This window comes from Haliotis asinina, chromosome 3 (assembly GCF_037392515.1).
Source record: "Haliotis asinina isolate JCU_RB_2024 chromosome 3, JCU_Hal_asi_v2, whole genome shotgun sequence".
Taxonomy (NCBI): domain Eukaryota; kingdom Metazoa; phylum Mollusca; class Gastropoda; order Lepetellida; family Haliotidae; genus Haliotis; species Haliotis asinina.
This window is the reverse complement of record NC_090282.1, coordinates 42774739-42800097: the sequence shown is the minus strand read 5'-3', so window position 1 is coordinate 42800097 and position 25359 is coordinate 42774739. Positions and strand designations below refer to the sequence as shown.

The 25359-nt window shown below is 38.8% G+C and overlaps 2 protein-coding genes across 3 annotated transcripts in view; both read right to left on the bottom strand.

The window, feature by feature from the left end:
- Positions 1 to 1490, bottom strand: part of LOC137278058 (uncharacterized) — a 118022-nt gene extending 116532 nt beyond the window's left edge. For both annotated transcript variants that reach the window (XR_010956641.1, XM_067810127.1), the window contains exon 1: positions 1412 to 1490. The gene's annotated coding sequence lies outside the window, so the exon portion shown is untranslated. The remainder of the gene's footprint in view (positions 1 to 1411) is intronic.
- Positions 1491 to 4798: 3308 nt separating this feature from the next.
- Positions 4799 to 23648, bottom strand: LOC137276854 (uncharacterized). Its single transcript, XM_067808500.1, has 10 exons — positions 23619 to 23648; positions 22229 to 23411; positions 21507 to 21645; positions 20899 to 20961; positions 19242 to 19424; positions 17597 to 17803; positions 17193 to 17222; positions 16300 to 16425; positions 8873 to 8999; positions 4799 to 7179 (listed from the first exon to the last, which is right to left on the bottom strand). The coding sequence occupies exons 2-10, from the start codon at positions 23372 to 23374 to the stop codon at positions 6441 to 6443; spliced, it is 2760 nt and encodes a 919-aa protein (XP_067664601.1). The 5' UTR covers positions 23375 to 23411; positions 23619 to 23648; the 3' UTR covers positions 4799 to 6440.
- Positions 23649 to 25359: the final 1711 nt, after the last annotated feature.

Below are 25359 nucleotides of genomic sequence, written 5' to 3'. Positions count from 1 at the left end.
CAAAGAAGACTGACCCTAAGGTCTGGGATCGATTCCCCACATGGTACAATGTATGTCTATTTCCGGTGTCCAACATTGTAATATTGCTGTAATATTGCTGTAATATTGCTGTAATATTGCTGTAATATTGCCAAAAGCGACATAAAACCAACCTCACTCTCAGTACTTTCAATGCCTTCCAGGAATGATAAAAATACTACTTTTCAAAAGTAAGAGCTATGTTTTGGTCACCACAGCTACAGGTATTTTGTTGCTATTTGTTTTTGACTAATTGTGACACAGTGTCCCACATTGTCAGCATATGATGTGGGACAATCAACCAGGTCATCAGGCCTTTCCACCTAAGCTATATTCTTACCTGTCAAAACATGACATCTACATATTTTAATCTTGAATCTAAATATATATAAATAATCTATGATATGTGATATCTAATGTGCTTGCAAGCTAAAATCAATAAAAGCTGAATGATGGATGATTTATACTCCACAATATTAAGAAAGTTCTCTCAGATTGGATCAAGAGACAATAACTTTCCCTTTAGGAATGTTTACAATCACACATAATACCCAAAACACTGGAATGTAATGTAATAATGTGGCCAGTTGGTTTTTTTTTTCATAACATGCATTGTGAAAAAGAGAACAATCACTAGGCACTATTATGAAATACCAGCTGCTATTTTAAAAGTACTACCCATAGCTGAGAAAGAGTTCTAAGATGAACAGAAACACCTGTACCCATTTTTGTATTTCAGTATTTCATATTTAACATAAATGATTAACTTCAAGTCAGCTGAACATGTTAAAGTATGTTCTGACATATAACCAACAAGATGTATGTAAAAAGGAAAAGAATGAAATTAATAGTTTTTATCCCCACACTAACAAAAAATCATAAAACAACAAGTACTTTTATACATTCCTTTTGGAAGAACATAAAAGGCCTTTTTGATAATACTGTAGCTTCATACGCCACTTTTGATTACATGGTTTCTATATGAACAGGCATTCATTTCTGGGGGGTGTTATTTTGAAAATCATCTTAAACATTTAGCCTTTCTTTTCTATATTACTCAGTGTGTGTAATAAATTACTGTTGTGAAATCTACTTTGAAATATGAAAACATCGTGACAAATTCTTGATTTAACATTAATATAAAAATGATATTTAACATTGTTTACATATTAATCATCAATGTTCAGTCTCGAAACAACGTTTTCAAAAAATGATCTAGTATTCAGTGATGATAAAGATGTCGCATACTCGCTGACATGACCCGGATTTCTTAGACTTCAGGTCGATTGCAGTGTACCGTACGGTTAACTGTATAAATAGTACATATCAGGTATTTTAAGTCGTTAGAAATCACGTATACCACATACAACATTCGATATAGCCTTTTACTTACGCAATGTTACGACTGGGTACACTTCGAAATTTTGAGGTTCACTGCAAGTTCTAGTCGAACAGTAACTCCACGACTGAGGAGCTCTGTTCAAGCGACAGTCGCCATTTTCAAACACTTTCCATAGTGATTGGTGACGTCATGAAATTGTACATGGGAGATTACTCGAAACAGGTGCGCGTAACAAATGATACAAGCGTGCATAAAATACTAACTTTATATCAACAGTAACACATCCGGTTAACCGTTGATGCATGAATTGAATAGATATAGACAGGCCAAATTTTGTAGGGTATTCTCTGTGGACCTTGAGTCGGATGTGTGTAGTAGATATAAATTATGACTCACTGCATAATGGTGGCATCAGTTTGAACGTGCAGGTTTACTTATTGGTGCTACCAAGACAACAAAATTGACAAGCACCTCAACAGAAAACAACGATTTCACCCGAAGAAAACGGCACCGTTTTTTCGAATGACTAATGCCGTTCAATCTAAATCGGCATGTTATAGCTGCAGCTTTTTATAGTAAAGATAAAAACGATTTATGTCTAAGTCCTTATACATTTTTACTGGTACAGTAATTATGTTTTCGTTACCATATTTCTAGCCTAGAGGCGTCATTATATTCAGCGCGAAGAAACAATCTACCCACATTTCGACGCTTTTAACTTGGAGTTATGTTTCCCCGTAGTGGTATAATAGTTCGTCATGTTAGGGCAAATCCGTAGTGGTATAATAGTTCGTCATGTTAGGGCAAATATCTCCTCTTACAATAGCACCGTTAAACCAGGTTTCCCATGGTAGGCGTATCAGCGTCACAAGGATATAGTGTCTTCTCAGAATCTTATTACCAACAGTAGTTGGTCGTTTGGCAGATACAAGTGAAGATTCGGATTAGGATCGATCTTCAGAATTCCATGTCTGTTGTAAGAGGATACTAACGGAAAAGGTCGTCAGGCTCGCTGACTTGATGCAAGTCGTATCCCAACTGCGGAGATCGATGTTCGTGATGTCGGATACAGGATTGTCTCGGTCCTGACTCGATTCTTTACAGACCGCCATCATATAGCTGGAATTCTGCTTAGTGCGACGTTCATCAACAATCAAACAATGAAATAAGAACAATAATATGGGGCCACTAGGGTGAGTGAGTGTGGCTGAAAGCCGCTTATAGCAATATTCAAGCAATATCACGGCGGGGGACACCAGAAATTGACTACACATTTCAAACATGGCGAGGCTACCCATAAGGCCCAACAAACATACAAATGGTTGCCAGATAACTATAAGTTGTAACTGTTGCATCATGTACGCACTTACACTACCCTTGATAACGGAACGGGTCAGTCCGTAAACACGTCCTGTTGTCAGGGATTATCTACAACAGACGTGTTAGGGTCTCACTGATATTATAACTGTGAAATACACAATCGTTTCCTACTCAATAGGCCACGTCTCGGCGCAAAGGACACAGTCGATCTTCACACTGTCAAGAGATCGAGCTAGCGAGAAAGCCTTTGGGAGTATGATATAATATTTAGTAACAAAAATGTTGAATGAATAATGTTTTGAACGTAAATAACGTTTGTGTTGACTAATTGTCTTCGTCGAGGAATCTCAGCTTTCCTATTACTCCAAAATTACTTCCAAAAGATAATACTGGTGCATCCTACATGTATAAGATAGGTTATCTATTTTGTCACTTCAGTTTAAGTCAAATAATTGGTATTAGTGTCCCTATGAGGACAGTAGATTTGTAGTAAAGTTTCAAGTCGGTATGTTACAGCTCACTGGCTTCTATTCTAGATTCTCCGCGAGGGTAGACTAAACCGTGCCGATTAAAACTTCTTTCACACATTCGTTTAATTTTCCGAAGGAAAACATACCTTCAGTTGAAAGGTATTTGCAAGTAATAGTGACAGTTTTATGACTTTTATTTCTTCAAAAACATCTTTCACGTACACGTTAATTCATATGAGGGGATTATACTATCAGGTGAAATGTGTTTGTAATAGTGATAGTTTCATAATCTAAAAAAGAATGTTAGGATGTATTTGAGGTGTGTCAAAAATATGACATATCACCGATCTGCTCTGATCCGCCATTGAAATCCTACGCGCCGTTGTTTGAGTGTTCCAAGCGGTGACGTTTTCGCCAGGTGCCGTTTTGCTGTGGTGACGTTTTAGCCTGCACCCAGGGGAATATACTATCAGGTGAAATATGTTTGCAAGTTACAGTGACAGTTTCATAATCTAAAGCAAAATGTTAGGGTGTACTTGAGGTGTGTGACAAATTTCCCACATTATCAGTGTAAACAAAAATGTCTCAAAGTAGATTTAAAAGGACTGCTGATGTTAACACGTGTTCTCGCGATACTTTTGTTTCGGCAGGGAAGGTCGCGGTGTATCATTTATTCTTTAATTCATTCACATATGTACTTCTTTCCTTTATTCTTTTTCTTCATTTCTTTCATTCATTCACATAATTCTTGCTCTTAAATCTTACTATAATTAATTAATTCATTCATTCATTTATTGTAATTCCGACTGATACAATAAACTGGCTGAAGTTCTGTTAAACACAGAAGCTGCAGCTGAGCTGGGAACGAGCCAAGTCACTGTGTGCATTGGAGCATGACGAGGCACACGTTAATTAGTACAAATGGTAAAGAAAGTAAGCGAGTGACCTATCCCTGTTGTAGAGGATCCCGGACTTACGGGACCTAATCCCCTGTTTAGGGGTAGCTCATTCTTCTGGTATTAACTTGATCTGATGTGTAGCATTTACTAGTATAACCTGAAATTATGTGGGCAGAGTCTGGATGACGAGAAGATATTCATGAAGACTACGAAATGTTGGGTGGTTTGCCTCAGCTACATGGCATCAGTCTGTAAATAATCGAGTCTGGGCCAGACATTCCAGTGATCAACAGCATGAGCATCATCAAATTGAAATACGATGACATGTGTCAAGCAAGTCAGCGAGATGACCACCTGAAGCCGTTAATCATCTCCTTTCACTAAGCATGGGTTACTGAAGACCAATTCTAACCCGGATCTCCTGGAGTACAAAATTATACCAGATTAAAGAACTTCTTATCCATATCCATAATGCATTAAAAATGTGTTGGTCAACCTGTACCTAAATTTGAGTGACCCTTACACTGTATCCACAAATCTCTATGGGTCGAACTGTTCAGTTCTCCCCTCAAACTGTGTTTACTATATTATTGTGTGATATGTGTTTATTATTTCATTACAGCTTGAACAAAACAATGTTGTTGATGTCAACAAATGTAAACAACCAAAAGGGGGTTTCTTGTACTAATATCTGAGTTGACTATCTGGGCCTCTGTTTCAATATCTCACAAACTACAAAAAAAAAAAAATAGTTTCTGGAACTTTTATTTCACAATAATAATTGTTGGGAATCCAAATTCATGTTAAAAAATCATAAAAAATAAAAAAAGGAATTTGATTCCTCAATTCATCAAAGCATAATACGTAAAAAAACATCCATAATGATTAAATCATTGTATTTTCTGTAATAAACACCATGTAATTTTCTCAGTGATTTCAAATTATTTGAATCAGAAATTATTTCATCTGCAGTAATCCATAAGTATACGAACAAACAATTTATTTATATAGATTGAAAGCCATCATCACCTATGGTTTTAAATCATAAAAAAATAACTGAGGGTATTTCATCTTGCTTAAAACACAAAAGAAAAATAAACAAACACATTTATGTGCCATGCATATCAGCAATTATTTTTTCAAACATTTTCCATGAGCCTTTAGGAAACAAAGTTAAATTGTCTCTTTCTGTTGCATATGTACTTGAAAAAGAAACTGTTGAATTGTTTTGTGGTGATCAGTGTTTCTGTAACCCATTGGTGATCTCACTAGGTTAGAAATATAAAGATCACCGGTTCAATCCATAGAAACATATCAAGGACATTTCTTATTTCAGTTACCACTACTGTTATGAGGATGGTTATGGGCCACAACAGAATAAAGCGCTGACTGTGGATTTGAACTTGAATCTTCAACTTGAGCAAATACCAGCATGTTATTTCAGTAAACTGAAGTTACACAAAGATGAAAAATTTAATGATTATCGACATGAAGTAAACATTTTAGATGTGTGACCCAATCATATTGCTTTAAATATGTACTGTCATTCATTGTAACCTTGTTTATTTTTTATACAATATATAAATTAATATTATGGACTTATTTGTGCTTTAATATTGCTAGTTTAAAGGTGATTCATAAGCCTTTTTTCACAGTAATTTCTAAACCGTAACACCATTCCACACATTCTGTACTACCATGTTATTCATGTTATCAAATGAGTGCTCTGTGAAAACAGTAATATGACATCACTAGTTGTATATGTAAGACTGCACAAAGTGTACGGAACTGATTCATACGCTTTGGTACTAACCTTGACCTTCATGTAATAAGCACATCAGAAAAAGTAAAACGTTCCTATTACCCTGTCAACAGACCCAGTAATTCACATCATTCCTAGAATGATCTGTAGGGGGTATTACTTTCTGTTACAATGATACTAGTCAGAATAAGATTCTAAATACTATGTTATCATTATAATGATTTTTATGAACATGAAAACCGGTTGGTCATTTTTCAAACCTTTCTACAATAAAACTTGGTAATCTGATGATGCAACCCAAAAAAGATGGAAACTGTATGACAATTATGGTCATTTTAACTTTCCTATCATTTCAAAAGTTCATTTATTTTTTGTGTGTAAACCTGAATCAGGACCAAACTTTGTTTGTTTGTTGTTTTTGGCTGAACTCAGCAATATTCCAAATATATGGTAGCGGCCATCAACCTTGGTGAAATGGCTGATTGCACTCCTCATAATATCAACCATTGGTTGTGTTTTCCAGACTATTAACAAGTCTTCATGTAGCAGGAATATTGTCATGCCTGGAGCTACACAACAAAAATAAATTTCCTCAGATCATGCTAAGTCAGTGTTAATCATAATGTTAGTCACCTAACGTATTTGTGAAATGACAAGAGGATATCATCATCAACATTGCTGTCCAGCATTGGGTTTTGACTCTTGCTAATGTTGTCGGCCAGTTTCTTGACATGATAACTGACGGTTGTTTTGATTGCTTCCAGAAAAACTCCATCCTGATTCCTGACCTCCAATTTGAACTCCTTACAATTTGCACAAGCATCCTCCTCAAGAGGGCACAAACCCATCATTGCCTTCACAATGGACAATGTAAAGAAACTACTGCCCCTCTTTCTGCTGTACAATGACTTCTCTTCGCATGTGGAAGACGACCACTGGTACACCTTTCTCTCATCTCCCTTGTCCCCGTAATCATCACTGCTCTCTAGATTCCATAACCTAGGGATATATGAGGATGGCTCAGAATCATCCTTAGAGCAGCTGCTTAGTGACATAAAGTCCTCTTCGTGTTTATCTGGAATGATTTCAACTCCTGCACTGTAGCAGCAGTCAAGGATGATGACCAGGCTTTCAACGTGTAACTTGTTCAGCTCTTTTTTCAATTCCTTAGGAGTAATGTCGTTTGTTCTGTCTCCTAACTCAACTTTTGTCTGTGAGTTATGTCCAGAATAGTAGAAATAGAACCTTGCATGGTCTTTGGTGTCACGTAACCTTTCTTGGAAAAATTTGAAAGCGTCCATCAGTTTTGCTTTCATGTCATCCTTTTCTGCAAGAGTGTTAGTCTGTATGACTCTAATGTTCTCTTTCCTGTGGACAGATAAAACAACATTATCACTCAGACATGCCCACAGAGTAGGGATACTGAGATAAATCAGTACATCAATGCATTGATACTTTTTCTAAGGTGACACAGTTATCGATAAATTCAAAACTGTATTGATATCTAGTTTTGAAAGTATTGGTTAAAGTATGTTTATGTATTGTTTACATTTTGCAACTGTATCATGATGTTATGAGAGTTATTAATGTTTTTCATACACAAAGATGGGAAATTAGAACAAGTTCAAAATGTAACTAAGTTTATGGAATAATACTGCAAACATAGGTATCATGTGATACGTATTGAATCATGACATGGGTATTGTGATATGTATCATGAAACGCATCAAGACATCCCTTCTATATAGCCCAATTACACTTTGACAATTTGTTGTTCGCACTTGAATTACAGTGCTAAGAATAAAACATTTCGCTATAAAGGGTGGTGTCTTACCTTTAACATTCTTACATAGTTTACATAAAATCCTACACATTCTATGTGTACATACCATAATATCAAACACCGTGAAACACTTAATTGCAGGCCAATCATAAGCTAAATATATTTTGAAGAACCCATTTGTAAATCACTTGTCTCAATGCTGACAGTGCACACTGAGAGTACATCAGACTGTATATTAAAAGGATGAACTCACAATGATGTTTTCTTACTTCCATGTTTATGTTTTTTATAATAATTTGACTACAGAGTTGTTGTTTGGAGAGATATTTTACTTTAGAGACATAATGTCATAAACCAAATAATCGTATAAACGCTCATAGTTTTGATGTGATTCTGAACCTTGATAAATTTGATATTATGATCTAATAGATATGCAAATGACATCCCAAGCAGAAACTCCTTTCAAGCAGCATTTATCAATGTGATGCCTAGTTGCTCAATTAAGGACAGACTGATGTCCATGACGGGGGTTAGATCGTGGTTTCCCAGTGCTTTTGCCAGAAAAGGGTATTTGAAACTGTATGATGCATGAGACGGTTCACTCCAACATTGAACATGTTTTATTTTTAGGAATGACATTATAAGTTATCACATCATGTCAAGGGAAATAACGGGAATACAACCTTATTCAGGAATGATAAAAACCCATGTTTCCCTTGACATGATGTGACAATGCATTGATCTAGCCAAATCAAAAGAAAACAATGCGTATCAAATCGACTTGTTCTTATTTATGTGAGATGCCATGGTTCACGTTTTCTTGCTGCCATGTTAGACACCAGCTGATTTATTGACTTCAATGCAGCACTCATTAAGGCATGGCGAGGCATGCTTTTCTCACATCACGTGGTCACCAAGGTGTGGCGGGATAATATAACTTTTGTACTCCCTGCTCACAGATCATGACAGGTGTACATAGTATTTTATCAGAGATACATGAACCAACATGAAACTTGACATTCTTACGTGAGGCTGGAGAACCCATGTTTAATACTACATGGTTATCTTTGTCTGTTTCTCTATCATAAAATACCATGATGCAACATTTAATTCCTACTGCATACTTATGATTCAGACACTTAGCTAAACATTTTCTTTTCTTGAAAAAGGCAAAGTCATCCTAGACACAGAAACTAGTGAATATTGAGTTGCTGTGACATATGCATCACATATTTCATGATGGTATCACAGATCCATGATTAAAACCTCCCATCTCACCTGATGCCAATCACAGATTCGTCCATCAAAGTCTTCTCCATTTCTTGCATATCGGCAACAAACAGTTTGGCCACAGTCTCTCTCTTGTCGTACCCAGAGACAAGTAATGCAAATGTATTCTTGTGACCTTTCAAAAAAAATATTACAGTAAACTATTGTAATAACTAACTTAAAGGTACCACTAATTTTAGTTTGTCAGTTTTAGGAGTTTAGGCCAACAATTCGTAGCTGCATTGCTTCAACGACATATAAGATGACATTAAGAGTGAGTGAGTTCGGTGCTATGGCACCTAAAGCTACATTCCCGCAATATCACAGCAGACATGGGATTCACAAATTATACCCATGTGGGGAACTGAATCCGGATATTCAGTGTGACAAGCATTCGCTTTATCATCTAAGCTACCCCACTGCACCATCATTAAGAATTCACAGTTACCAACAGTTCAAGGTCAAGAGTAAGTACAAAACATACCAGAAAAAGGTGAATGTGTGATTACAGTATTATATCATTTGAATTCTGTTTGTAGCATATATTTGCAGCTTCAAAACATACCCTGGAAATAAATTAATTCCAATCTCTTTAGTTGTCTTACAATTTGAATTTACCATTCTCAAGAAATCAAGTGCTTGAGTTTCCAATTTTTACTTATCTCGACTCATGCTTAACTGCTTACTCTCCTCTTCCTGGCGAAGGTAGTGGAACACCTGAAATCCCTTGAAGTTCCCTTCTAAAAGAAGCGGATGTAAAATCACACTCACCCAAGTATTACCTCCCTTTTCCCTCCACATGGTCAGCTCACCGCCATGATACTTCACTCTCTCCTATAATCCCCCGACACAAGAATGCGAGAATTCAGCGTGTCTGTGAGGAACAACTGGGAGGGCTTTCGCCATGAGTCAGGATCAGTATAAAATATCGATTTTATTCAGAAAATTACATATTCTTCCTTATCCTGACTTATGCTTAATTGCTTACAGAATCCGACAGAAACGGCGGTGGGTCAGGCCACTCTGGATTCTGCTGTCACTTGTAAATTACATCCAATAATTCCCCCCCCCCAACGGGAACTTGTAACGGTAATAATTCAGTCTTATTCTTCTCATATTCATTGTAGATTTTGGGGGGGAATCACATCCAGTCGAAAAAAGGTTTTGTTGACTGGTATGTGATGACACTAATATATCTAGTGTCTTGTTAGTTTCTGATGCAACTAAATATCACAATATAACAATGGAAACTAGTTGCAACCTTTCTTCATGTTCAGATATCTTCATAATGAATATAAGGACATAATCACTTATGCTAGTCTGTTCAAGATGTGCCCATAGACGTACCACCAAAATACTCCACAGAGCGTCTGGCTTCCGTAAGTCATGTGATAAATCGGGTGAGTTAAGTCAGCGTCGTCGGGGAACTGTTAGTTGCTGAACGACAAGTGGTTCAAACTGATGAATGCCAGTGACGTCCTCCATGGCTATGTCTTGCAGATAATGGTTGGCGAATACTGTATTTGACTATATCAGATAGCGAGCAATTACCATGTAGCGCTAATGTAGAGGCTAGAGCTCTGACTTCATGTGGTTTAGAGGCTCATGGAGGGTCTAAACCTGCTGCTTTATATGCTCCAAGTATAACAGCTCTGATCCAGACCGAGATAGTGTTGCGGGATACTTCCGTGGATAAATAGGCGCTTGAACCATTGTCTTCTAGACTTGGTACGTGCAATGTATATTTTCAATGCTCTCACTGGACAAAATGATAAATCTTGTGTATCATACAGTCCTAAGACTGAAGACAAAGCCGGTATATGGAACTGTCTATCCGGCTGATCTCGCAGTTGATTCTTAGCTGTGAAATCCCATCTTAGACCTAAATGAGCTGTTTCCTGGTGACTTGTGTCAAAGCTCGATCGATTGAAGTCTTGCCGCTGTAGTCAAGGCAAGTAAAATTAGAGTCTTTTGACATTTCAATTGAAGTTCGATCATGTGGTTCATATGCATCACTTGTGAGATGTTGGAGTACAAAATTTAGATCCCACAATGGAAGTCTAAATCTGTGTTGTTGATCTTCCAACTTGAACGAACATAGTAAGGCAATGAGCTCTGGTACTTTAGTCAGTTTGGTCCCTGTTACCATGGAGATGACTGAGCTGGGAGCAGCTAAGTATGTAGATAATGTAGAACCTTTCAAACCTTTAGTCCGATGTAAATAACATAAATAATCTGCTATTTGAGGATGAGTTGAATTGCTCGCCAAAAATCCCTTTTTTTCCTGGCGTATGTTTCAAACCGTTTCCACATGTCGTCATAAAGTGTGCACATGGATTTCCGTAACGCTAAGGTGACTGCTTTTGCTGCTCTCACTGAATATCCTCTGCGTTTCAAACAAGTCTTAATACGGTCCATACGTGAAGATGGAATACTGATGGTTGGCCGTGCACTTGTGTGGGGATGAATGAGAAGATTTTTCCACTCTGTTAACTGTAGTGTTGGCCAGTAAGGCGCAACCAAAATCAGTTGTAACCTCTTTGTTTGTCTGGTTTTGGTAACAATACTGGAGGGGGAAATGCATACGCATTCATTCCTTCCCATGGAATGCTGAGAGCGTCCATTGCCCAGGCTAAGGGAACTGGTACTGGCGACTCAAAGGTTGTTGTCTGTTTGTTGAATATCATTGCAAATAGGTCTGAAAGTTTGACTGATTAGTTGAAACACTTCCCGATGCAGCATTCATTCCGTTGGAGATGGATGCAGGGGATGAGCTAAGGCGTCTGCCATGACGTTGCAGGCTCCTGGTATGTGACATGCTTTTACTTGAAGATTCAGACTGTCGACTAGGCTGAACAGTTGACACGTTAGGCACAGCAGAGATAGTGATCTTGCTGACCCTTGTTTGTTTATGTAAAACGCTACTGTTGAGTTGTCCATGTGGATCATTAATAACTTGTTTCTTAATGCTGTCGACCAGTGGTGGATGGCATGAATGAAGGCTTTCATTTCAAACTGGTTGACGTGAAGAGCTTGTTCCTCTTTGTTTCAGATTCCTACTGCTACCTCGTTTTCCAGATGAGCTCCCCATCCTTGTAGAGATGTGTCTACGTAAAGGTGGCTGTTGAATACCGGCTCTAACATATAGGTTCCTGCACAGACATTAGATCGGCGAGTCCACCACATCAGAAAAGACTTCAGGCTGTCTGGGAGCGGAATCTGTCCTCTGTTGTTGTGATGAAGATTCAAGAATTGCTGTAAAAGACGCAACTGCAGTCTTCCTCCTCTGGTCATATCATGCGCTGACGTGAGGAGGCCTAGTAGACACTGCTATCGAAGTGTTAACGGAGAGAGTACAGCTTGCATTATCATTTCTTGAATCTTGACCCACCGGTTCCCCGGAACTACAATCTGATTCGACGTAGCGATGAAACAAATCCCGAGGAATTTGATATCTTGTTGAGGTTCCAATTCTGACTTTAAGTGATTTACTAACGAACCCAGTTGTGTTAGTAGCCTGATCGTGAAGTCTAATAGTAGTCTGAGTTGACTTTTCCGTTGATGAGCTTGTATCTAGTCGTCCAGATAAAACGCACTGCGTAAGCCCTTCAGGTGTAGATAATTGATGATGGACTTGGTTATCCTTGTAAACAGCCATGGGGCTGAAGATATTCCAAATGGTAGGACTGTCCATTGATAATGCTGACTGTTGAAAAGGAGTGAGTGAGTGAGTTTAGTTTTACGTTGCACTTAGCAATATTCCAGCTATATGGCGACGGTCTGTAAATAATCGAGTCTGGACCAGACAATCCAGTGATCAACAACATGAGCATCGATCTGCGCAATGGGGAACCGATGACATGTGTCAACCAAGTCAGCTAGTCTGACCACCCGATCCCGTTAGTCGCCTCTTACGACAAGCATAGTCACCTTTTATGGCAAGCATGGGTTGCTGAAGGCCTATTCTACCCCGGGACCTTCAGGGGTCCTGTTGAAAAGGAAACGTAGATATTTTCTGGATTCTCAATGTATCTGGATATGCAGGTATGCATATTGTACATCATTCTCTTCTCACAGAGGTTACTTGTCATATCTTCCTGCGAACCTCTGTTCTAATACGGCCATATTTGCTGGTTCTCATAAAATCCCCTAGCGGCAAATAATAGCAACTCGACGTATCTCCCTTCTTTCTCTCCAATCAGAATGTGTGATACATCCAGCTTAACTAACCTAAGCAAGTTGGCAACTTGTGTTGATATGACACACAAGTTTAATAGCTAGCTTGTCTGTTGTCAATGAGGGCGCCAATTCATGACTTGCCATTTCATGGATCTGCTCTGTCTGGAGGAAACATCTGCGCCTCGTGTTGGGGAAGAGGTTCTAGTTTTCCCGATGCATAAGGAAATTACCGAGGCCTTACGAATGATTACTTTTGAAAGAACGTCGCTGATTGCACAACTAAATCAGATGGCAACTAATCACGAATCTTGAACACTCGCACCATGAAAGACGTATATTAGAACAGAGGTTCTTAGGAAGATATGACAAGTAACCTCTGTGAGAAGAGAATGATTGTAGATCTGTGCTGGCTAGATAGTCTGCTGGTCTGATGAGGAGTCTTAGTTGAGGAAAATGTAACATCTTGAAATGTTCTGGCTTCCGCAGAAACTTTTGTTGAATTCCTCCATGTTGCAAATTAGACGAAATTTCCCTCTGGAATTCTAGAAAACATTCTAGGTACTAGGAAAATTGGAGAATAAAATCCGGCTGTTAGATTCTGTGGCTGTATTACTTCTACTGCTCCCTTCTGCAACAGTGTTGATATAGCATCTGTCAACTGTTACGAGTGTGTCTTTTCTGTATATTTTGTTATTAATTAAGTAATAATTATTTTTGGGTCACAACGTTTAGTGTTTTGAATAATAATTATGATGGATTACATTTCGTATAATAGATGGTCAGCATTTTCAAGATTTTGGTAGAGGGTGTCCGGAATCTAAATGCCCTTGGTTTCCTATTTGTACTTCCCGGAGACTGCTAGAGGTTTCTACAGTGTTGGCGATGGTCGTATGTGCCCGAACATTCGAGAAATGACTGACCATATATATAAATGCTAGTTGCCATGTTGAGAGTGACACAGATACACACATTCATATTCACTGGAGTATCATCGTCAATCACGGCCAACACTTCATCTTCATAGCCGCCATCAGACCGCTCGCTGTGTTACGTTCTGCATAACTGTTTCTCTCTCGCACTAAGACTTTGGTGAGTTTGCTATATTATATTTTGAGATCCACTGCCTTAGATTTTGTCTCACTTGTATTGTATTTGAAATCGGTATTGTGAAATTGACTTGTAACTTTGTATAACTTGCTTTCTTTGCCAAATAATACAAAATTTGAATGTTTTTTTACTTGTATTTGTTCTGTTTTGCTGGTTCACAGGGGGTTTCTTACATCGTTTGTCAAGCTGATTGTTTGCGTAGATGATGGGAGTTGGTAGTTTTGTGAGTGGTGGTGTATCCTCCAGCAGAATCTTGTAGCCGTCTCGTAGAATATTTATGACATAGTTGTCGTTGAGGATTCTCCAGTTTTCCCAGTAGCATTGAAGCACTTCAGATGGGCTGGGGGTGGAAGACTCCAGTCGTACCGAACCTGATCTTCAGCGTTTATTACCTCCACTGCCCCTAGACAATCTTCCTGACATCTGAAAACGTTTACTTCCTCCATAGGGGCGACGAAATGAAGAAGACAATTTCTCCCCTCTATCGTTGAATTTCTTGTCCTTCGCTCTTTGAACCCTGGAAAACTTCGACTTGCTAGTGTAACGTTGATTTGTCTGTTTAAGGACAGAAGTCAAAGTGTCGATGGATTTTATAGTCATAACTTTCCTTGAATCTTGAGTAACTGATCTTGCTACCCCTTCAGTCCTTCCGTCGAACACCATAGGTGCAGACCATGGGGCTTGATATAAGGGCTTTGGACAGGATCATCCTCTCTTCCTCATTTACTGAACTGAAGGAGACCTTCTCTGCTGATGAGTCCATCCATGAGTGCACTCACGCGAGCGCGCGATGTCACTCATCCAAGTATAGCTACTCGTGTGAGTGCACTCACACGGCATGGGTATATCTTTCTCTGTGCTGCGATCTGATGATCAGGACCTGGATCTTCTGGAGTGCGTGCGTGCATGCACCTCCTCTTCATCCTCAGACGTGAGTGCCGGTCTAGATGAATGCTCTCGCTGATTCACAGTCAACATCGTTGACGAGTGCAGTCATCTTTCCTCTTCCAGTCTTCGTTCGATGAGGTTCATCATCTGTGTTGTAAATTGTTGCATGAAGATGCCTGCGTCGAATGCATGCGGTGTGTGCACTGACAACTGTGTTGAAAAGTTGTCTATGACGCCCGTGAATGGAGTCGACAACTGCGATGTCTGTTGTAGATGAGATGTATTCTGAGGTGTTGAAGATGCCATCAGTGTCGATCTACTTGCCGATGTCTGATGCATGGTGTCTTCACTCCGTATCATTAATGGAGAATCGTCAAAATATTGACGTTCTTCTAAGGGGACTATCTCCTCCCCGAATGACTTCTTTATCAGCGAGGGATGATTCGCGATGATCTTGCAGATGACGACTTTGAATGCTTCATTTTCTTAGTCTGAGATGGTCCTGTCTCAACGGATGATCTCTTCTGAGTCTTGGGAGGGGACTCACCTGACCCTGGACACAACCTTGGAGATACGTCTGGCTTCTCACTGGAATGAATCTCAGCATCAACAATTAAACAGTTAATCGACTTTATTTCACTAGATATAGACATGACTAATGCGAGCCGATGTTGCTTATCTCTAGCATGTCGGTGAACAGACTGTAAATATAATGAGTATTCTGCTTCAGACAATTTAATGCAAAATACACGAGTATGAGCAGAACATAAAGGTTTACACACCGGGCAAAGTACGTGCGGGTCAACCGCCGACAGCAGTAATCTGCACTGAAAACACGATTTCATCAACTGATACTACGAAATACGTGTAAAAATAGACACAATAAATACGAAATTGTATAATAATAACAAATATATACAAGCCAGAAAGCGTATACAGCACAAATTTAGTTATAAAAACCAAAAAAATGAAAGACTTATCACCGTGTACGACAACCCTGTGACTCCAGCCGCCCACGTTGGGCGATAGAGAGAAAGTGAAGTACCATGGCGGTCAGCTGACCATGTGGAGGGAAAAGGGAGGTAATACTTGGGTGAGTGTGATTTTACATCCGCTTCTTTTAGAAGGGAACTTCAAGGGATTTCAGGTGTTCCACTACCTTCACCAGGAAGAGGAGAGTAAGCAATTAAGCATGAGTCAGGATAAGGAAGAATTACATGTATCATGAAAGAGGAATGACAATAAGCTTTGAATAATCTCACCTGTGGGAGAGAAGCATGGCCCATGTTTGGGGCAGTCAAGCCCAGTGTATCGTCCCTTCTTCAAGCAGCAGATACAAAACACGGCACACTCGTCCTCGCATGAACCAGAGAGAGGCTTCAATATTGCTGAAGAAAACAGGACACATATAATCACAATAACATTCTGTGTTCATCCCTCACTTGTTTCAGTGTTTTAGTTTTATGCCGCTTTTAGCAATATTCAAGCAAATATCACAATATCTGGAGCACCAGAAATGGGCTTCAAACGTTGTACCTATGTCAAGGATCACACAGGTCTCCGGGGTGAAGAGCTAATGCTTTAACCATTAGGCTATCCAACCCCATGTTTTAGTGAAAGAGCCACTCACCCATTATCCAACCCCATGTTTTAGTGAGAGAGCCACTCACCCATTATCCAACCCCATGTTTTAGTGAGAGAGCCACTCACCCATTATCCAACCCCATGTTTTAGTGAGAGAGCCTCTCACTCATTAGACTGCTATTGAGACTATCTTGGGTGAAACGAATGAAGTCAAACTACCTTGTAAATAACAATTAGTATGTACATTTGAAATTGGTAAGAAACTAAAATTTGACAGACATGCTGTAGTTGATGATATATATGAACATTTAGCATAATAAAACTGTCAATGTCTTTTAAATATAGGTCAAAAGGAGCTGAGGACGACAAGAATTTTTCATTTTACCTCATGAGCTTTTCAAAGCCTCTGGAATTTTCATGACAAGTAAATGACATATTGTAATGAAACTTGCATGTGCACGGTATTCGAAATACTTGCTGATCAACTATTTGTTTCTCCTTTGGCATCCCAAGATAGACATATCTATATTGTTTTGTGAAGTTTAGACTTTAGATGGAAGCATGATGGTACCTGATGGATTTGTCTTGCATGTGTGACATTCTGAAATACAAAATTATATTACTGGTATAAATACAATGACAGTATTGAAATGTGCACAATGAAATACTATATTCATAACCTTGATGTAATTTATGATGTAAATTCCATTTCAAATCTGGTTTCAAAGAGTTTGCGCGTTGGTCCTAGTTGTAGAACAGAGTAAAAATCTAATGATCATAAAGTTGAACTTTCTATGCATCATTAAATATTTTGCTCATAGTATTCCAAAACTATTAACTATTTCAAGCTTTGTATTACACAGGATGTCATTTAATATTCTTCATGCACATGACAATATGCTTAGGTGTGCACAAGATGATTGGGCATTACAAACGATGGAGTATACAGGGCAACAGAAGGACAACACAACCCACTTTGACGTCTGCTATGAGAATGCCATCTGTTCTCCTTGTCTGCCAGTATCTGCTGATGCATCTGTTTACACTGTGTCACAATGCCCTCATTGCCAACATATAAACAGAACATGTCCAGGTTCTGTGAGTAGCTTGTGGACTTCTGAATGTTGGATATAGCATATATGGTGGCAGATATCACCACATCTAGATTGTTGCAAAGGTCATCTGGAAATCAGACAACAGATCTGAGTGAACATATAAAAAAGCAATTACGTTTTCGGGGAAAGGAGAGAAAATGTGTTAGAAATTAAAATACAAATGTCACAATGAATTCATAATTTCTGCAAATCAATTTAAGTCGGTGTCTGTCTGTCTGTCTGTCACAGTCAAGTCTAATATCATTTGTTGTTGTCTGTATCCAGTCAAATGATACACTTTCAACAAACTCACGCCTAATAATAATGATAATAGTAATAATTCATTTACAATGCACATGCTGGAAGAGCTATCTCACAATCTGATCATTATTACCACCATGGGTAACCCAAGCTGCCTGTGAAGCAGTAGAAGGTGAGTAGTTCCATGCCTTAAAGGTCACATGCAACATAAATCACAGATTCTGATAACTTTCGGCATGAACTTACTGAAACAAATCATCAGAAATGCCAATTCAACCTATAAAGTTGGAAAAAAAATATACGATGAAAAAAAGCCTGCAAAAACAGAGTTCAAACAATTCACTAATTTTCCCCCAGCACTGGAGGAAAAAGTGGTTGCAGCAGCTATGCTGTGCAACCAAGTCAGCGACACTGACCACCCGATCTTGTTAGTCACCCCTTACGACAAGCATAGTTGCCTTTTATGGCAAGCATGGGTTGCTGAAGGCCTATTCTACCCTGTATCTTCACGGGCTGAGAAAGGATGGAGACAGGGGGGGGGGGGTCACAGTACAGGTTAATGACTAAATAGCTTTGTCGGCACTTGTGCACAATTTTTTTCACGTACAATTCATTGGTCCAAATTCAGCAGAGTAAATTAGTCACTAATGAACGATCTTAAAAATGCATTCAACTGTCAGTACATGTATTTTCCCCATTCCCATTCAAGCATCCCCCATGTATACATTGAAGTCTGTGACCATCCAAAGTTGGGCTTTTTTTGGGTCAGGATTGTTGTCCTCTGAAAACCAAAGGGCAGGAGGGAAAAAAATAATTACCAGTCAAAGTAATATCACTTTTACATACTAAAGGTATTTTACTGTTGGATATTTATGAAGTGTATACCGGGCAAAATGCAAAGCAAAAATCATTTCTTGTATACAAGTTTACATGCTAATAAAAAAATAGGACTTTATCTTTTGAGCTGGGAAAAGTAATTATTTTATTTTATTTGTAAATTCTTTAAAAAATATGACGGGCGGATCTGTAAAAAACGCAGTAAAATTAGTCTGGCTTTAACATGTTTTTACCAATAATGAACTAACAGCACAAACAAAATTTTCACTTTTCTTGGTGCTGTTTTCAATGAAATACACAGCTGGAAAGCCATAAGAAATGATAATGATAGTTCCATTTCGGGGAATTCTGGCAATTTTTGTCACAGACCTCACTTGACTATCCTAGTAACCATAAGAATGGATCACTAAAAAATAACAATTTCCTACCCAACAACATGACTGGAAATATGGTCCTTGTCTCTTTTGTAGCTTCAACAACCTCGAGGCATCTGAGCAGGGCACTGGCCACTTGTCTTCTGGTCACAGGGTGGTATTTACTGTGTAGGACACGTGCAGCTGTTGATGTCCCTCCACTCGATAAAACCACCTCGTCATGATGCAGACATGTTTCTGAATAAGACAAGGTGTTTTCATGTAACTTATTCACTGAGTCATGGCTGCTTATTTCACATAAGCAGGGAAAGAAACCTTTCAAATTTTCCCAGTTGGCCACAGGACCAGTGCGTGGAGAATTAGTGGTCTTGTCTGTACTTCACTGACCCAAAATAACATTCATACATTTACTTACAATCAATACAAAATTCACTGCCCACCAGGACCATTGAAAACTTTTCATTTAGTGGTCCTGATGAAATTTTATTAGCTAAGGACAATTTGACCAGCGTAAATGTCTCACACTGCATAAATATGCTTATTAAAACCATACACAATGTTGAGTGAGTGAGTGAGTGAGAGAGATGGGTTTTACAAAGCTTTCACCAACATTCCAGCAATAACGCAACAGGGGACACCAGAAATTTGTATTTGATAATGCTAGCATATTTTCATAATGCAGTCATCTTCCATATTATGAACTCAGAAGGACCATATCATAACATTTCACAAAGCAAGGCAAGTATAGCCAAACATTGTTTATCAACAGCAATGTAGTATGTCTGAATGTTGGTCAACTGCACATTATAAGAAGAGAATACTTAATTCTCATAGGTATGAATTAAGACGGGGAAAAATGAGGCCGGGGTTCATGGGCTCCCATCGCGATCAGTGGAAAATTTTCATCCCTGAATTCCTCAAACACAGTAAACAAGTAACAGTACAAATCTAAGTGAAGCTATGAAACTACAGCTCTACAGAATTGCTGACCACACTGAATGTTATCTCTATGATAATGGCAAGAGTACAAAGGGAGACTACTCTAAACAGACTGAACTTATTCAGATTTTGTGACAAGCCTGTTTTAGTGCCTCTCAGGAAGTTAGAAGGGAGAGCAGTCTCTTTAAGGTTTATCTACAAGATAAAGCTTCAGTTTGTTTAATGTTTGTTTGTTTAACACTGCAGTAAACAATGTTACAGCCATATGACGAGGGTCTGTAAATAATCGAGTCTTGACCAGACAATCAAATGACTGACGTCATGAACATCAATCTACACAGTCGGGATATAACAACATGGGTCAACCAAGTGAGCAAGTCTGACCATCTGATCACCGTCAGTCACTTCTGATGAAAAACTTGGGTTGCTGAAGACCTAATCTTCATGGTTCCAGTTAATTTGAACAAAAAATGGAACTAAATTAACCTCAACTTGGGTCGAGTCTCACACAAAGGTGGTCATCTGATTCAATTCCCAGTTAAGGAAAACAGTTTTGAAGAAAATAGGGATGTCACTCACCTAAAACAATGTTTTCATTAGGAAGCAGTTCAACAAACTCCATAAAATGTTGATATACTTTTCAACGCGCATAAAACACAAATCTATTACACTGCATGAAAGTTATCACTTCACCACATAAAAAAAGGGTTTTCAAGCACTGTCTTACTTTTAAGGATGCAACTAATAGATATTTAACACTTTGGTTACTTACTGAAATCCTTAAGATCACTGGGGTTAATAACCTCTCCAATCTTCTCAAACAGAGGATGTGTTCCTGAAAGAAACTGAATGAGGTAAGTTCTAGATCTGAAATGGGATAAGCATACACTGTTCGGACTGAAAAGAGGATGACAATGGTATTGTTGTGAATGTTTTAGACTGCATAAAAAAAAATTAAGTGTTCAAAAGTGACAATGGTGGTAGTACTATATTTTTAATTTTTGATCGAAAAAAAGTGAAAAAGGAGGTACACATTTTCATTCTTTTTCTGTCAGAAATACAGCTTGAATTAATTTAGGATGTGTTAATGAGTAGTAGATTTAGTTACACTCGTTCTTACACACATTCACTCTTATCGTTGACAAATGCATGATATTGATGATAAGTTAAAATTATTTCCTCTAAATGGGAATAAAAAATTGTTACGCACAGAAATAAAAGTGATGCACTGATGCCCAAGAAACATTTCACTTCTTTTATTTAGCCTGATCAATTATGAGCCATGTGATCACAAATCAATTTCACAAGATAATGATGTCGACTACAGGAATCGTCCTGCCATATGTACCACACCATAACTGGAAACTGGAAAGCATTTACCATTATTGATGTTGTCAATACTCCACAAGCAGATGATCACACTGGATGTGCAGATCTTGTTGAAATCAGTTTTATCCTGGGATACAAACTTAAGTCGTATTTTCTTCTTTTCTGGCCTTTTACAATCAGGTGGATCACCCTTAAACCAAAGACACAAGAAAAAGTACCAATCGTTCTGCAGGCCAGCAGTAAAGGTTTAATTCTAACTTCTGTACAAAGAGCCATGAGGTATGTACTAGAACTGAGTATGTCTTCTGTGTTTGAATACCTCATGTATAGATAAGTATCTGTCAAATTGGAAAAGCAGGCTAAATGCTGACTAAGGAAATCTGATGACTGGTAAACTAGATCAGAGACAATGTGTAGTGCCATGAAAAGTGTAAATTGGTATGGCTCTCATGTCATAAAGCTATGAATACTCAATCACTCAACTACTGGACAGACTTAAGTCCTCAAAAATCAGTAAAGTGAAAGTGATCTGCAACAATCTGATTTCAGAACTAATTAACACATTCAGATATGAGTGAGCTTTTTTTATGCCTATTTCCACAATATCATGGCAGGGACATCAGAAATTGGGCTTCACACATTGTACCTATGTCAGCAATCTGCATGATGAGCGAGTACTTTAATAATAAGGCTACCCCACATATTCAAGAGGTCAGAACCCTTTTGTGTTGAATTCTCTGGTTCAAGAAGCAGCTCATTCCTTGTAATAATACCTTTCCTTGACCTTGTGACACAGGATTCTTCCCTTGTTGACTTTCATCATGTGACATTGGACTGGCTTTAGTTCCGTGACCTTGTGATGTGGAGCCACGTAACAGAGGAGGGGTCAAGTCGGACATAGGCTTTTCACGCCCTGAGGACTTGGAGGAAGATGGATTACCTGCAGGTCGAACATCACTGTGAGGAAGCTGCATCAGTCTTGCTTGCTCCTCCACTGGTTGCAGCTTTAAGGCTTCCCAACAGGTCATACAATATGGATCACACTGAGCCACACATTTCCGACCACACAGTTGCTTACAGTTTTGTTTTCTGACTGTGAATTCTGTTGGTGGGCTGAGGGATTTTTCTGTACTGGCTACAGATGTGTGTTCCCTTTCATCAGCTCCACTGCCAAATAATTCATCTGAGTTGATGGGTTCATAGTCCAGAAGAGTAGTGGTATGTCTCCTCTTGTTGTAGTTGCTGTTCTTAATTTCCACATTCATTGCTGTAGTATTCTCATAGTTGTGTAATGATTTCCTAGCAGTTTCAGAACAATCTGAAGAACTATTTGTTACTGGTTTCCCAGGAGTTTCAGGGTAATCTGAATGACTGTTTGATAATGACTTCCCTGTAGTTTCAAAAGAACCTGAAAGACACTTTGATTTCCTATCAAGGAAGTCCTTGAAGCAATAGCTGCATTGTCCATTCTGTTCCTCCAGGCCGTAAAATTCACAGTTCGGTGTAGTACATAATTGTTGATTGTTCTCACCTGAAGGCTTCCTAATTACTGACCGGTCAATAATCTGACAAGCACTAAAACATCTCCTGCAGAAACCCTGCAACTTTCTATACCCAGACTCCGTGCAATCAGTTGCAACACACTCCGGGAAAGTGGCCATGTTCCCTTCACTATCAGCCTCACTTAAATAGCACTGAGGACAAAGCCCACTCACACTGGTACCTGGGTTACTGCAGCCCAAAGTCCAGCACACAGGGCCAGGTCTCACCTTCGAACCTTCAGGCTCTCTGGAAACTTTATTGACAGTGACTTCTGACAATTGTTGATAACATGTTTGACATCTTCCATTATACCTTGTTACGCCTACACCATCACATCCTGTAACACGGCATTTCGGGTGGTCTTCCATATCTGTCATAATGTCATAACTGTCATTGTGATTTCTCTGTGTCTTGCTGGAATAAAGAATTTTTTTACAGAAACCTTTATCATCAATTCCACTGGTCGCAAAATATCTGAATATTTTATACTGGCTGCATGATTATTTGTCTTAATGGTATAGCCAGGGTCCATATGAACACTGCAATACATTTTATGACAATGTGGTTACAATGTTTATGAAACTAACCGTCAATCGAAATATATAAAGCTATTCGCCTAACCTTGACAGGTTTCGTTTCAAAACGTCCGGGTTCCGTCCAAGGGAATAAACTCTTGAGGCATTATATTATGTAGGGGTGCCGTTTGAAGACCGCTATAAATATTTTAGTTGGCCTGAGGTTGATTAATGATACTATTTCTCGCTTACATCATCGTTAAGGAAAAAATAAATAACAGTGTTCAATAGATACTTCATTTCTCAACAAGCCAACTGGAAATATAGTCTATGCTTTGAAACATTTCTCAGCACTCTATGGAAATCCACAATGCGTTTCACTGGAACAAGAGGCCTCAGCGGATCCTCGGTTCTGTTGTACAAAACTACTTTAGTGATAAGACTACCGAATTCTATGTAAAGATATGGGAGTTTCGGTCATCATAGCGCTAAGATCGATTTGTACAATTATAGGGTCCTGGCAAGATAGAGGTCGTAATTCTACACATTCATGTCACCTTCAATGCAATGACCACCAGTGCGTCCAAATTCGGTTTGAAATGCACATGTCTTACTCTGACCAAAAATGCTTCCTTGGGAATATTGTTCGCTAAGGTTACGCATGTGGATGGGAAATATAAACAATCCGAGAAGGGACATTGTCGCGTTGTCGCCCTCTCAAAAACAAGCCAGATGAGACAAAAATTAACCAAAACACGACAATGCGACGACGCGACATTTTGATGAAATGTCGCGTTGTCGCGATGTCGCGTTTTGAATAACATTTTCTCTGTTCCTCCAAAGTGCGACACGCGACAATTTTCAAGGTCAAAATGTCGCGTTGTCGCATTGTCACCCTATCTAAGATATTTTAAAAATCACCAAAACGTGGCACGCGACAATATGACAACGCGACATTTCAAAATGTCACATTGCCGCATGTCGCGCTTTATTAAAATAGTGACCATAGTATGCATTTAACACATATGACTAAATCGGGACCCGCGACAATGCGACATTTCAAATATCGCATTGTCTCATGTCGCCTTTTAGTAAATGTCTAGTTTTTTCTTTACACATCTTAGATAGGGCGACAATGCGACAACGCGACATATTTTGACCTTGAAAATTGTCGCTATGTCTCGTGTCGCACTCTGAAGCAACAGAGAAAATGTTATTCAAAACGCGACATCATGACAGTGCGACAAATGGGCGGTGTCGCATTGTCGCGCTTTGGTTAATTTTTGCCTCGTTTTGCTTGTTTTTAAGAGGGCGACAACGCGACAATGTCCCTTCTCGGATTCCATACATATTCATCATTTTTGTATGCATGGTCTCATGATTACAAGGTCACACAGCTTAGAGTGTAGATACATGCTGCTGCCTTTAAAAACAACCGCAAAGGTTTAATTGACTGAACTACATATCCGAGGGAAGTATCTCTGTGGGGGCGAACTGTCTCAAATCAATCACCATACACCACAGACCGAAATTAATTGATGCGACTGTAAAATCATTTTAAAGCCCCTTCACAAGTGCTCCAGTCTTTCACTTTAAACAGAGATTATCTATACCTAATATAGCCTCCCTCCTTTAAACAATATTAATGTCGAAGGCTCGTGTTAGAGTAAGCTAATAGTTTAGAGTAATTGAAATGAATAATATATTCATAGAAACGAATAAGGGAACGGGCTGTTCCTGTGTTTATTTCCAGGAGTTCGATCACAGTGGAATCCTTACAAAGGAACACTTGTACCTTCGTGTGTGATCCCTATTTCGTTTTCGTGACTATAGGGATTTAAGCTGGG